This window comes from Acomys minous (genome assembly GCF_964271855.1).
Source record: "Acomys minous genome assembly, chromosome: 6".
Lineage (NCBI taxonomy): Eukaryota > Metazoa > Chordata > Mammalia > Rodentia > Muridae > Acomys > Acomys minous.
This window is the reverse complement of record NC_140487.1, coordinates 53,362,441-53,378,005: the sequence shown is the minus strand read 5'-3', so window position 1 is coordinate 53,378,005 and position 15,565 is coordinate 53,362,441. Positions and strand designations below refer to the sequence as shown.

General features: G+C 50.1%; 1 protein-coding gene across 8 annotated transcripts in view; it reads right to left on the bottom strand.

Annotated features, from left to right (window-relative positions):
• Positions 1-15,565, bottom strand: part of CRHR2 (corticotropin releasing hormone receptor 2) — a 44,775-nt gene that overhangs the window by 12,879 nt on the left and 16,331 nt on the right. For 2 of the 8 annotated variants that reach the window (XM_084785801.1, XM_084785803.1), the window contains 3 exons: positions 2,572-2,657; positions 609-718; positions 205-322 (listed from right to left, as the gene is read on the bottom strand). In XM_084785801.1, coding sequence (XP_084641927.1) covers positions 205-322; positions 609-718; positions 2,572-2,657 — 314 coding nt within the window. Of the gene's footprint in view, positions 1-204; positions 370-608; positions 719-2,571; positions 2,658-15,565 lie in introns of those variants that run through there. The other 6 variants (XM_084785802.1, XM_084785804.1, XM_084785806.1 and 3 more) reach the window with 4 other exon arrangements.

Sequence of the window (15,565 nt, the reverse complement as noted above, 5' to 3'; positions counted from 1 at the left end):
AGTATGCTCCAGCCCCACTTGTAAGATGGGCAGGGGGCAGAGGGCAGAGGGCAGAGGGAAGAGGGCAGGAAATGGGATGATGGTTCTTTAGCTGGGAGCAACCCCAAAGTCTAGCCCAGCGTGGGTCACTATGTGAGATCTAGACTGTGAAGTGTCAGGCAGCAAAGGCAGGCACCCCCTAAGCCCGAGGCTCCCAGAAATGACCTCATTTCCTTCGTGCACTTCGTGGTCGATGAGTTGCAGCAGGAACCACGTGATGTTCCTCAGGATGAAGGTGGTGATGAGGTTCCAGTGGATTACGTTCCTCAGGCAGCGGATACTCCTGTAGAGGCCCAGGTCAGTGTCAGCCGGGCTCATCTGGGCCTAGGGCTGGGGCATCAGCAGGGTAAGGACCCGATTGGGAAAGATTTGGCCTGGGATGAGGGTGGGGCTGCATCCCCAAGTCCCCCCTGGGGGTCACAGCTGGGCCTGCTCTGCACCCTTCAGGCACAATGGTGGCCATACCCCCCCCCCCCAGTCCCTGGCTTAACCCATCTCTGGCCACCGTTTTTGAGGCCCCAGAGCGAGGAGACAAAGATGAGGAGAAAGCATGGTAGAGATGGACTCACCGCAGGACTAAGAAAAGCAGGAAAGCGGCCACCAGGGCCACCACGGAAACACAGTGGCCCAGGTAGTTGACAATGAGGGCGACTCGGTAATGCAGGTCATACTTCCTCTGCTGGACAGACAGACAGGGAGGACAGAGGCATGGCTATGTGGGAGTAGGGCTGGTACTTCAGCCAGTTCTGCCCTCACCTTGGGACTAAAGAGGCTGTAAGTATCCTTGGGCTTCTAAAACTTCCACAGGTTGGCCTGGTGGTTTTATTATTATAAAGGGCTAAAGCCTGGAACCACAGACCATGATCCAGCTACACTAGAGGCTGAGTTGGGAGGATGTTACCTGAGCAACTGAATGTCTCCAAAAGAAGAAACAGAGGCCTGGAGTGGAGGATCAGTGATAGAGAGCTTGTCCAGCATGTGTGGTCCTGGGTTCAATCCCCAACACACACACACACACACACACACAGAAGCAGCTGTGGTCAGGAATCGCAACATGCATTTTTAGGGGCACATCTGGACACAGGCTATTCTGAGATGCCCTAGGGCTGTAGATGCAGATTTTAAAACTTGATCCTTCCCACAGTACCATATCTGGGTTTAGTCTCTGCTCAGACTCCAGCTGGCAGAGCAACTGAGGGTGAGATGGCCCTTAGCTATGGCATCTGTACTATGGCATCAACTTTCCCTCCCGCCTTAGAAGCAGGGACCTATGGGAGGGTAGGAAGGGTAGGCTGGGATTGGTCCCTGAACATAGTGATGAGGATGTGCAGTGCAGAACACTTAGGAATGATACTCAATGGAACACAAGCTAGTCTACCTTGTGTCACCACCAGAGTGGCCATAAGAACACAGAGAGGGGAGGGGGTTGCTGAGAGAGAGAGAGAGAGAGAGAGAGAGAGAGAGAGAGAGAGAGACAGAGACAGAGAGAGACAGAGAGAGAGAGAGACAGAGAGAGAGAGAGAGACAGAGAGAGAGACAGAGACAGAGAGAGAGACAGAGACACACACACACACAGAGAGAGAGAGAGAGAGAGAGAGACAGAGAGAGACAGAGACAGAGAGAGACAGAAAGAGAGAGACAGAGAGAGAGACAGAGAGAGAGAGAGAGACAGAGACAGAGAGAGAGAGAGAGAGAGACAGAGAGAGAGAGACAGAGAGAGAGAGAGAGAGAGAGAGAGAGAGAGACAGAGAGAGAGAGAGAGAGAGAGAGAGAGAGAGAGAGAGAGAGCGCTTCTTTCTACTCAGGCTGTATGGCTTTCCTCATGCTCCCCTGGAGCCTCTCTGCAGATCACCTGGGCTTGCATTCTGCGCCTTCACTTCTCAGAAGAGGCAAGTGTTCTAGCGTCTGCACTTGGACTTCGTTTGAGAAGGGCTCCAGACCAACTGGGGACTTCTTTGGGTGAATGGGAGGAGAGGCATGGAGCTGGGACCTATCATTCTGGGTGTGAGGCACAGCTTGTTGGAGGTGGCGCTTAGAGGAAGACTGTTTGCCTAGCGTGTCTGAGGCCCTGGGTTGGATCACAGTACTAAACCCAATGACAACAGAGGGCTAGATCCTTGACAGTACTGAACCCATTCCCAGAGCAAGAGCCAGTACAAGGTGGCAAGGTCCAGGCAGGCCCAGCTTCCTCTCGGGATGGTCCTGGCAAAGTGGCATGTGTTTCTCCATTCTCCATGGAACGGAGGAAGACAAATGCCAGGCGGAAAGAGTGAGTTTCAATATAAGAGGACATAATGTGCCCACAGAGCCCATTAGCTGCGGGGAGCATCATTACATGGCTGTGCCCTTTCTGTGTCACATGCCACCAGCTCAAGCTCTCTAGGAGGAGGACTCAATGGAGGATAGGAAACGCAGAAAGAATGTCCTGGGTGACACAAAGGCTGGTTCTGTTGCCCATGAGGTCCTTTGTGCTTAGCCTGAGTCCTAACACTCTATGAGGACCTGGGGGAGGGGGGCGGCAGGGTCACTCACCTTGTTATCCAAAATGGGTTCACAGTGTGAGTAGTTGATCCTTGAGGCCCACGTCCCATTCTCCAGGCATTCTCTGTAGGCATTGCCTAGAGAAGATGCCAACCACCGAGAGTTAGGTCACTCTCTCTCCTCGAAAACCCTCCCTGGTCCCCTGGTACCTGCAGAATAAGGTCCACACTCCTTAGTTTCCCTGGACCTGAAAACACAATGCATTACCTGAAAGCTAATATGAGTCATTTATATGAAAATCACACAAAGGGCTTTATCTTACACAGCAGCTGAAAGGCACGCCGAAACCCATTTCAGATGCTGTCTTTGACTAGCTCTTTGTGTGTCGTCTTTCATTTTATTCCTCTGCCACAAAGCCGGACCCAATCGTGAGTCCTGGCTTGTGGCTGAAGATTGGCTGCTTTTACACAACAAACAATTTCTATCCCTGCTTCGACCATTTCCCATGTGCACTTCATACTCTTCTCCAATAGCAGCCGTTGCATTTCAACAATAGCGGCCACTTACACGGCATGTGCTTGCCTGCCCAGGTGCTTTTCTTGCTGAGTCTAATGGACAAGATACACTTGCTGTGCGGTCTTCATTCTGATTCTTATTCTATGGAGGAGGAGACTGAGTCACGGGGAGAAACGAGAATATTGAGATGGCGAAGTCCGGCTCTGGCTTTTGTGTTCTTGACCTCTAGGCCACCAGGCTGTGGTAACGCAGAAGTTTTGGGCTGCAGGCCTTTGCTCCTGCCCAGGAACTGTGACCACCTAGCAGGCCACTATATATTGGATATGTATGGATAACCAGTATCTACACCAAAGCTGAACGTGGTGGCCAACAGAACATTCTAGAGCAGCCATGTCCAATGAACAGAAGCTCAAGCCTCATTGAGGGCAATACATGAAGGCCAAAAATGTTCAGACCCTGTGTTCAGCCTGACCTCTGACCCAGGAGGTTTAGATTCAAAGCTGCTCTCTCCAGAACCCACCCCCATACCGTCCAGGCAGGAGGGGGGCCTCCTCCCTGAGATTCTCCCAAAGCCTTTCATCAGTCTTTGCTCTGCATCATGGCCATCATTATAAGGAAGCTCACTTCCCCTTTGATTACAATTCTAAATGATCTATTGTTTGGGGGTGATTTGTACCAGGGCTCTACTTACTGGCTAATGGGTGGCTGTTCGTGGGTTTTCTTTTTTGGCTCATGTTAGTTATACAATATAAAGCTAATTAAAATAAATAGCTTGGAGCACAGAGTCATAGGGCTGGAGGGGAAACTTTAGATTGTTTTTGGAAGCCGTAAAATCTGAAAAAAAATGAGTTACTTAGAAACTCACTTCCATTGAGCTGACAGTGAACTCAGAGAGATGGGATTATTAAGAAGCACTTGCCAAAGAGCAGAAAACAATGGGGGGGATATTCTATTAGCTCAATTATGCTTTAATCTGGTGCTTCCAGCTTATAGAGTTTTCAAATTCAGCGTTTGAAAAACTTTACGCCGGTGCCTTCATCCAGAAGTCCAACTCTATCAGGATATGGGGTCAGCCAAGGGTGCCTCACAGTTACTGTGGCCATCAACAAGAAACCCCAGCACCTCTCCAGGGCTCAGTCCCCATAAAAAAGATACGAGAGATGGCTCAGTGGTTAAGACCACAAGCTGTTCCTGCAGAGGACCTGAGTTCAGTGCCTGCCACCCATATGGTAGCTCACAACCATCCCTAAGCCCAGTTCCACAGGATCCAATACCTGGTTCTGACATCTTTGGGTACCAAGAACATACATGGTATACAGACATACATGCAGGCAAAACACTCAAGCACATAAAATAAGATGAAATGAAATGAAATTAAAAAATCACTTAAAAGTAAAGAGATGATACACTCTGCAGAAAGACCCAGATTCCCAAGATCCTCCCACTCCTTTATCCAAGGACATTGCTTACCTGGGATCTTGAGGGAACACCTCCTCCACTGTTGGTAAAGAAGGTGGTCCTGTATACAGTTAATTGCCATGCTTGCTTTAAAAGCATCAACAGGTGTTTCTATTGCTCTCAAGAACGAAGTTCAACTTTCTTGGCATGATATTAAGATCTCTCTACCTCTGGACCCCATGTCTGCCTAGCACCACATACACAGCTGGCATCTGTACTAATGGACCTAGCACATGCCCAGATCAATGCTGTTTTAGCCCCTGAGGCACTTTACATGTTTTTGGCTCTCCAACAAACTCTTGCTCATCCTCAAACTAGCCTGACGCCATCTCCCCCACGGGCCTGCTCAGCACTCTGGAATTGAAGCCATCATCTCTTTACATCCAAGTACCTCTTCAAGAGAGTCTCCTTTCTTGGAACGTAGCACTTCACCTTTTATTGCCCTTGGACTCCACAAGCACAAACATTTTTGTATTATTGCACACACACACACACACACATACACACACATCTCATATGTGCACATAAGTGCTTGGATTCAGGTTCACAAAGCAAAATTTAGTTTGACTGCAGCTATAATGTTTTCCGTTCTACCCTGCTCTAATGCATCTTTTCACACTGCACATAAATGCTAGTCATGACCCGCAAAATCAATTTCACAGTCCACTATTGTCACACAATCTGAAGTTTTAAAAACAAAAATCTATTTTAGGGCATTTGCCATGATTCAGTGTGAGCTCTGTCACTTTGAATCTAGTCCTTCCCTTTGCTAGTGGACTTAAGCTCCCTGGTGACATATAGGAAGGCAGAGTTCATACTGGGGCCACTGTGTGCCCCCCAGGAGCAAGACTTTGAGGACATGTAGACAGCACTGAACAGACACAGATTTGCTAAACCTCGAAAAATCATTGTCTGAGATGTGGGATGTGGGAGTGAAAGGGGCTTCCCTCTGGGGGCCTAATGCTGTCTGGGGATGAGTTTCTGGATATCCACATCGGGTACCAGGAGACAGGAAGGCAGATGTGCCTGAGCTTTGAGAAGCTGTCTGCTACAGCTAATGAGGGCACTGAGCCCTCAGGCACAGCCTTGGACAGGAGAGTGGAGGAGCCTCCTCCCTTTAAACCACAGGAGGATGGGCGCATACAGTCTCAGTTCAGATGTCCAGGCCAGAATGATGGGGCTGGATGTAGTGCGGTGGATACCTGTTACCACAGCAACACAGATGCACCTGCTGAAGATCAATGCTGATAGTGTGCAGTATGTCCTGCCATGGATATCAGGGTCTGAGTGCTACAGGTGAGGGATTCCCCAGAGTGACACTGGACTGTTGAGCAACAGGCTCTCTGCATTTCAGGTGCTGATGCATTGCTAAGAGTTTCTCATTTGGGGGCTCACCTGAGGCAGTTTAGAAGCCTGAGTGGGAGATGGGAGTCTACCATCTATCTCTAATTTTGTCTCTGGGTAGCTAGGTGACTATGGCCAAGTCTTTTCTCTTTTGCCTTGGTTTCCTCTCAACTGGCATCTTAGGTAGGTTGTTTATCTACTAAGTGGATATTTCTATTTTGCTAAATGCCAACTATGAAGCCACTCTGATAGTTCCAAGCATCTCAACATCTAAATGTTCTCAATGTTAGCACCTTTATGTCTCATATCCTCACAGATAAGACAGGGACCATGTAGAGGAGATTGTGGTGGGCCATTTGGGGAAGTAATTCAAGAGGCAGGCTAGGCATAGGAGAAAGAGTGGGTGAGATGGTGCTGGTGTGGGTGATGTTGCCATTGCCTATTTGGAAAGAGTTATAAGGGCAGGTGAAGGTTGGGAGATAGAAGTGACAAATACGGATGTCAGTAGGCTTGAACCTTTCAGCACCACGGACAGCAAAACAAAAGCGCCAGGCAGATCACCATCTCTTTGGTGGGACGACCTTGGAGAGCTCCTGACCGCTTAGGTCCAGTGTTGGTCCAGTTCCTCCAGCAGCTTCCACAGCTGCTGTCACCCCAAGAGTCCGGCTGTTCACCTCTCATTGCTACACGCTGGTCTAGGATTGTTCTACTCTTGATTTCTGTTTAAAAGGCCCTTCTTCATTCCCACCCCACCCACAGGCTGCCTGCAGTGAGAACTTTTATCTCCAGGCCGAGATCCCCTAAGGCATGCATTTCACTCTAATCTGCCCCCTTCTTAAGTGCTGAATAGAGTTGAACACACAGGGATGGGCCAAGGCTGATGTTGTTGCCTAGGTTACTGGGGACCTCAAAGAGTAAGGGAGACTCGGAGCAAGCCAAGAGGAGAGTTGACATCCTTGGATGCCTGAACCCTTCCACACTGCACAGCAACACACACACACACACACACACACACACACACACACACACACACACACACAGGAGGCAACTGAATCTCTCACACATCCAATGACAAGCCAACACCACTGCTAGAACTTCAGTCACCAAAGTCCAAGCCCCTGTCCTGGGGGTGGTGATAGCATCTGTCTCAAATGGCAAGCCCCGTGGGTAGCAACCTTCACTTCCAGACACAGTTGTGTTGCTCTGAGGGGACTGCACAAGAAACTGATTCTGTGAGCATTTAAAAATTTTAAATTTAAATTATTTTTCTTCTTTTTTATATTTATTTATTTAATCATTTTACAGCCTGATCTAACCCCACCACCCAGCTCTCTTTGCTAGATCTAAACAATCTGTTTCACTCTGCTTCTGCAATAGTCTGAATAGAATAGCCTTCTTCACCATTTAAACAAGGGTAGAATATTTTTTCTTAGCATCATTCATTAACTGAATAATCTCTCTCTCTCTCTCTCTCTCTCTCTCTCTCTCTCTCTCTCTCCACACACACACACACACACACACACACACACACACACACACACACACACACACATTCAAAAAATAATTTAAGAGGGGAAGTAAACTTCTCCCTCATTTGGGCTGTTGGGGATCAAAGAGGAAAAGGAAGTGACAAGTCTGTGGTCATCCGATAGGGTGGAGCCTCCCCTGGGGAACACAGCCTCCTTAGATTGCACAGAGCCAGTTTTTCTGTAAGGAAGGGCCTTTTCCCACCACACCTAAGCTCACTGCCACCAAACTGTGCCATCTCTGCAGGGTGTGGGGCTCCTGGTAACCACATTCCTAGAAAAAATGCCTTAGGGATCACATAGTCCACCTCAATCTCCCCATTGCCTGAAGCCCAGCTACTCCAGGCCAAACCGTTTCTCCACTGAAATATTGGGCCTTGACTGACTCATTTTCTTGGTTGGTGAGAAGAAAGTCCACCCAACGTCTCCCAGCCTGGCCTTCACTGCCTGGCCTGGGCAGCCCTGATGTTTGGAATGACTAACTGTTGATGAGACCACTGGGGAGGCATCCCTAGAGCTGGGTGGTTGAGACATTGTTGTGGTACCAACAGAAAGTTCCCTGGCCTCCTAAATGAGGTGTGCCTCCCGGTGATCGTGGTTCTGTACAGCCACTGCCACAGCACAGTTAGTATAGGCTGGACCTAGGACCACTTGGCACATCTTACTTACATTTAGAAAGCAGGTGACCAGAGATCGGGCAGCTGGTGATGGTCACACTTGTTTGGGCTCAGCCTGACCTAGAAAGGTTGTTGGACTAAAGGGCTGGGAATCTGCTATTGCCCACAGCAGACACTGGAGCTGCTTGCCTATGACACATAAAGCCAGAGAATTTTCACCCCCTGTGCTGTTGTGCATGTGGACACTGCTGTGTGGGTTTTGACTGTATACACTGAACCTAACATGGTTTCTTTACTCATTGTGTACTGCCATCCCTGACTGGGAAAAATGGTAACAGCAGTGTGTACTTACGCAAAACAGTTATGGAGACAGTGGAGCAATTTAGGCCCATGAAGGAGGGCAGGGAGGGATGAGTGGGATGCACTTCACTGTGGACATCACTGCTTTCCCAGGAGAGGACACTACGGGAGAATCCTGACTTGGTGCCCTAACCTCCGCTCTTCAGTTCAGCCATCCCTAGCAATGCCCAGTGACCCATTTCCATGATGTTGCTCTGCCATGATGCTAACCTGTGCAGGGACTAAAAGGGAGGTGGGCTGGGGACCTTGAGGCACAGGCTGTTCTGGAACTAAGGAGTGTGAGGAGAAAGGGAGCCTCCTAAAGCACAGATACATTTGCCAGAGGTAAGACAAGTAGCCATCGTGAGAAGAGTCAGGCCGGATCTCAACCCAAGGCTCTTGCAGAGTAATGGCTGGACTGGACCTCTGGCTGCAAGACCATGCTCCACCCCCAACACCAGAGCAGCCTTTTGAAGGTCTGCCCTCTCCTAGCAGCCTACGGACACCAGGAATTCTCAGGTGGGATGGACAGACTGCTTCCTTCCAAGACAACAAGTAGAGACCACACCACCCCAGAATGACAACCTCCATAGTGTGGGGTGTCCCCCTCATGCCCAAGAATGGGGTCACTCCTCCTTACAGGCCCCAGCTTGCTGCCTGCTCCTCTCTCTTCCTGCCCCTTCAGTCCACAGGGAGCAGCAAGCACTGTTCCCCCCTCCCACTTTGACGTGTCCCCACGAAGTCAACATCATCTCTTCACACAGATGAGGGAATTAGGAATGCAGTATCAACATCAAGAAAATGAAACCAGCTTTAATGTCCATTATGAAAAATGGGTGGATTTGGAAAGTATTATATATTAAGTGAGGTGGCCCAGACTCAGAAAGCCGAAACTGTCATGTTCAATCCTAATTTTATTGTGTGTATGTAAATAAGAGCATATGAAAGGAGGTATAGAGTATAAAACAATATAGGAGATCCAGGAGAGGGGAGTATGAGATGTTAAGGGAGCTGTGGGATCTGGGGAGGCAAAGAAAGGATGGATGTGACATAAAACTGGAGAGGAGTTACTCTGGACAGGAGAGTAGACAGGGAGAAGAAGAAGGAAGAGAAACAACAAGACCTAATTATTTGTATTCTCAAGCGAAGCAAAGCAAAGCAAAACAAATGCACTAATAGCATAGGCTAATGAAAACATACTAGGCCAGGAAGATGGCTCAAAGGGTAAAGATACCAGCCCAGACAGCCTGTTTAGATCTCTGGAACCCATCTAAAGAATTGACTCCATCAACTTGTCCCCTAACCTCTACATGTATGCTGTGGCATGTGCCCCACCTTGCATGCCATGCACACACTTGTACACACGATAGTGAAATTATAAACTTCATGCTAATGAGGAAAAGGAAGGAGAAAGAAGATAAAGAATCAGGATGTGGCCAGTCACCAAGGAACCATATCCCTGCACTGAGGCCACCTTCCACATCTCCCACAGGCTCCTTGCATCCCCCTGCCACAGCAGTACTGCTGAGGTACCACGTTTCTGACTGTGGGGAACATCGGTAGGTGGTCAGCAGGGCCCACGTGACTGAACTTGAACACAGCTAAGAACAAGTCCTTTAGGGTGCTGGAGGGTAGGTTTCCTCCCTTAGGGAGGACTCCAGGGCTCCAGACTTCTGCGGTTGCTGGTGGCAGTCAGAGGGAAGACACGGAATGGTGCTGAAGAGAGGAGCACCATTACACTGCCTCAGACTAAGATTCAGAGGGCACGTCCTGAAAATCAAGCAGCATCCCTCCAGAATTCTTGGTCCTGTCCCATGGGGCTATAGACAGACAGATAGCATCTTTATGTCTTGCAAGAAGGAAAGGCTCCAGCACCTCTGTGGTCCTCTTCTTTCCTGCTCACAAACCCTCCCTCTATGTGACACACCACTGGCTCAGTTCTTCCAGCCCCAGTGAAACACTTCCTCCAGGAAGCCTTCCTGTCTTACTCTTCATCCTCCCATTGTCTCGGGCAGCTGTCACTGCTAGTTCACCTAGAATCCAATACTAAGAAGTTCTCTGGCAGCATCTTTTGCTCTCTAGGACAACCAGAGCCTTGGACGGTGGGCTGAGGCTTTACATGCCTTTGGGAAAGGGTAGCACAGGCTGATAGGAAGCACAGATTCAATGATGCTGGCAGGGATTGGGGGGGGGCTCAGGACAGACGTCTCTGTATCCCAGGTTCCTCCCCCACAAGGTGGGCAGATGTGAGAGCATGGCTGGTTTTTCCCTACCTGAAGTGACAAGTGGACAGTTCTAGATTCTGGTGTCCTGAGAGTTTACATGCCTGCCCACTCTCCCCTCCCCCTCCACTAGCCACCTTCTGTGACGGGAGAACCTACCCTGACTTCCCTCTCTCTTAGCAGAAAAACATCCCCCTGCCCAGAAACTTCCTGTTTGTGGAAAGTGAAAGAGTCTGGGGGTGATCATGGAGGCAGAGACAAGGCAGCCCAGTTTCTGGATCTGTAGCCTCTAAACTCCTTGCCCCCGAGGCATGAGTCTGTCTTGGACCCTCAGACCTGCAGCCCACACTTGCTGCTGCAGCCCCTCCTTCCCCCGGGAAGCCTCCCAGGCATGACGCAGGGCCAGCTAGGTCCTTATCCCAATCTGACTGTTGATTTGTGCAAGTTTCATTTATAGGAAGTCTAGAGCTCCTGAGGCCAAGGGCTTTGCAGGTTTTGCTGTCTCTCATAGTGTCAAAGAGGGGGTTCTTGCAAAAGGACACAGACCTGGTGGGAGGTTCCTCTGTCTAGTAGTCCCTTAGGTTGTGTCCATTTGAGAATGGGGTTCTGGGAAGTGAGGCTTGAGTCTTCCTCACTGGTTAGTTAAGGGAGATATCCCTTCTTTCCTTGCCTCAAGGATGGCTCGATACATATTAGCCCCAATGTTCCCTCTTGGCATGGACACAGAGGACAAGGTGGAGAGCAGTGTCCCTGAAAGAGGAAGGTGGTGTACATCCTGGGGAGCCACGGGGGTTGGTTACCATATGCAGCCAAGGGCCATGGCAGAGATGAAAGGGAGGGCCAGGACAGGGAGAACAGGATGAGGCAGGTGACCTGTGGACAGAGAGAGCAGGAGGAGAGAAGGAAAGGTGAGAGGTGGGGAGGGAGAGAGTTGGGATGAGGAGACAAGGATGGAAGGAGGGGGAAGGAAAGATGAGGGGAGCAGAAGGAAGGGAGAGAGGGGATGGGGAAGAGAGATGAGGGAGGAGAACACCTGGAGATGTGGATCAAGAAGTCTGTGGGGGGAGGGGGTGGTGGAGCAGAGTGGAATTCAGGTGCCCTGCCTCCCCAAGTAAGCTGCTGCTGGAAACCCACTTCCTTTCTCCCCATAAGTGGGAGCCTGGGACCCAGGAAAAATGGGGCCTCACCTCGAGTTATACTCTGCATGCACATTTTAGGATTGGCTTTAGCTGCCCAGGATTTGAACCTAGGCTTGAGAAAGCTCGAGGGGACGAGGGGGTCACCTCCCACTGGACTCTCGGGATTCCTGGCAGTCAGAGCTTGGAGCAAGTGAGCAGGAATCACCATGTCCCTACTCATCAGACCCCAACGTAGAGATGAAAGCCCCTCCCTTCAGAGAGCACTGCAACGAGCTCCAGAGGGAGGAGCAGTGGCCGTGCCTAGCTGGTCACTGCATCATCTCTGTCCCGTGCTCCTCGCTGGGCCCCTGACTCCAGAGCCCTTTAATACCCTTTGTTCTTGTTTTTAATTGGTGTATATTAATTGTACAAAGTAATAGGTTTTATTATGCCCAATGACCTTTCCTAATTTTGTGATGTGTGTGTGTGTGTGTGTGTGTGTGTGTGTGTGTGTGTGTGTGTGTGTGGTACATGCACACACATGCTTGATGGGGAGGGTACATGACACAGCACACATATGGAGGTCAGAGGACAACTCTGTTCAGTCAGTTCTTTTCTTCCACTTTTACATGGGTTCCAGGGATCAAACTCAGGCCCTAGGTTTGTGGGCTAACCTCTACCCACTGAACCATCTCACCAGCCTCTCCTTTTTTTTCCCCCCTTGAGACAGACCTGGAAATCACTACATAGACCTTGCTGGCCTCTGACTCAGAGATATGCCTCCACCTCCCAAGTGCTAGGATTAATGACACCCATCGCCACACCTAGCCCTCCCATATCCTTATTACAAAGCCCTTCTCTGATTAACCTGACAGAGCCGTTTCCTGGAATCCTGGGTTTAGGGTCCTGCTCCATTAGGAGCTGAGTTACTTCAAGTCTTCAAGCTTCTGTTACCTGACACGTAATATAAGGACAACCCCAAGTCTCCATCTCTAGGCATGGTAGGTACATTGGGCAGACAGGTGTACCAGAGCTCAGGGTGGGAGAGGGGACACACAGGCACTAAGGTGGTTCTGCCATGGATTCGGGTGTGTGCCCCTGCCTAAGTCCCTTCTCTTCCATTGGCCATTGTTGGCCATGGCATCTGGTGTCCACTTCTGCATGAGACGAATCACAACTCTGATGTGTTTTCTGACACCTGCTCCCACACGTTCCAACATACCTGCCCCATACCTCACCTCCAACCCCCTGGTGTCCTCAATGACTCAAAGCCGCCACTGTGCACAGCCATTTCTTTTCTGCAACTCCTGGTCTCTAGCCACCGTGTCCTCTCCCTCTTTGTCAATTCCAGCACCCAAGGCCACTTGCACGGGAAGCCTCCTCTGCTCCCAAAGCATCTTCTCCACCAGAGGGCAGTTGCAGTGTGCTTACCCCTTCCTCTCTCTCCCTGAGACTGAGAGAACCTCAGCTTAGCCCCTCTCTATTCACAACCTTGCTCAGGCTCCTTCCTATAATTACAATAAAGCCCTTTGCAGTGCTGAGCATCTCCAGGCCTCCATGCCCCTCTCTGGTCTCTTATTAGTTTTTTTTTTTTTTTGTCCTATTATGTTGTACAACACTGCATAGTTTCCAGGCACTAAGCACACTCCATCCGCAGGCCTCATAGGGCTCATTCTGGCCTGGAACACCTCCATCTACCTATTATATAACCACTGGCTGAATCAAATCTCCATCATCAGAAGGCTGAATCCTCACCAGTCCTCCAGCCTAGGAGGCTTGAGCCTTCTCAGACCCTCCTTGCAAAATGAGCCATACATAGTCACTCCTGGAGATGGTGTTGACCTGAGCTTGCCTGAGGGTCATGGCTCCCTGCCTACCTTGGTACATAGGAGCTAGGTAACTGTGCCCCACCCTTAGGCTCTGTAACCTGGGCCAGAAAACAGTGTCATGCTTTGGGAGAGTGGCAGCCGCGAGGTTGTGGGTACTAGGCTCTCCTGGAGAGTCTGACACAGGGCAGTGGTTAGCAGTTAGAGGCTCTGTGCAGGTCCTCTGCGCTCAGCTGAGCTAAGGGACCACAAGCACTTCTGTAGACACTGTCATCCCCTTAGGGCGTTTCTTATCCTGAAGTGATGTCTGCCCTCTGAGAAGCCCGGAACTGGGGAGGGGAAAAGGGTGGTTGTCACATGATGAGATTAGGGTGCTTTTCCCTCAGGCTTCTCACTGAACGGTTTTCTCCTGGAGGTCTTTCTAAAGAATGGTATCACCGAAAGGCCAGCAGAAGGAAGCAGTAGTGCTGGGCTGGCTGGAGTAGGGGGGTGGGGGACATCAATCAGGCATTTCCACTGCTGTCAGGCCCCTCTTCCAGCCAGGGCTGAAGGAGTGCACCCTCCCAGCTCCAGGTATCTCCCTGAGCCAGCACCCCACCCCCAGCTCAGTGTTCTCCAAGAGCTAAGGTACAGGCAGCACTTCAGTCCAAATAAAGAAAATTGTTCATTAGACACCAAGGGCTAATTGCCACCACATTTGCCAACTTCAGTGGCGTCCTGGACCTTTTTTTTTTTTTTTTTTTTTTAGCTTCTCATTGGATCTGAGAGAAGGGGGTCTGTATGCGATGTCCCTGCCCCTCCTTCTTCCCGTAATCTCCTCGCTTTCCCTGAAGGAGAGAAGTTACTATTCTGTTTCATCTGCCCCACTGTCATTTCGAGGGCAGCCTCAATACAGCACAGCTGGCACATAGTAGGTGTTTGGCAGTTGGTTATGTGATGCTGTGTTGGGCTCTGCTCTGGAAGAGCAGGTAGAGAGTCTCAGGCCGCTTGGAGGGAACACAGTAAGAGCTCAGGCTTAGTCATGCCGCTTGGCCACGTATGGCCCTTAGCCTTAGCCTTTTTGAGTTAGGTACCAAATCTCTCCACTGCCCAACTTCAAGGCGATGGCAATTTCACTAAAAGTACTATTTCCTCAGTTACCTCTGGGAAGGAACTTGAAGTCAGTCCTTTTCTTGCATACCTCCTGGTTCGGGCTCCTCACTACCTCCCAATGAGATCTGTTTTAATCATGCTTAGTAGGCATTTCTCAGGTGATGTGGAAACCTTCCTCCATGGCTCGTCTACACTCACAGACCTGTCTTTTATTAGGAGCATCCAGCCCTCACCTTTTCAGAACAGGGCTTCTCCATCCACCCAGGGAGCATGGCCTGGCCCCAATGCAGCAGGCACTGTGGCCTTGCTTTAAGTTCCTATAACGTGAAGGCTTCCTTGCCCCCAGAGAGCAGGGACATGCATGTGTATGTGTTGATGGAGGAGGCAGATCATAATTTAGACGCAGTACTACCAGGCTGTCACAGCTTGCCACAGAGTCTCAGCAGTACCATGTTAACATGGAGGGCTGGACAGGTGAGGGTGCCCAGCTGGCTAACCACACCCTCACAGAGCTCTGCCCCAGCTTCCATCAGACCTTACATTTGTGTTGATATGTGCACACACACACAAGCCCTAGACTGAATGCCCCTCTGCCCTGCCCCTTGCTACCCTCGTACTATAATGTGTGGCCCTCATGGGCTCGCCTGATGGAAGGAAGCTGCAAACTGTTCTTCCTGGAAGGTGAGGGTGTGGTTCTGATTTAAATCCACAGGTTATTGGAGGTTGCACAGAGGTAATGCTGCCCAGGGCACCAGACTCGACAGTCTAGGGATCAAGTCTCGAGGTTGAGAGAAAAGATGATACCCTACTCTGTCTAGTGTCCAAGAGTTTAAGTTCAGACTGTCCCCCAATATACAAGCTCACCTTGTTTCCCTACTCCCTTTTGATCTCTCCTCTACAGTAGTAGGGTCTGATTCTCTTAGTCACAACGTGGGTACAGGATTGGGCCCTTAACAGCTATATGCTGCGTCGCCTTAGAGATGGAGA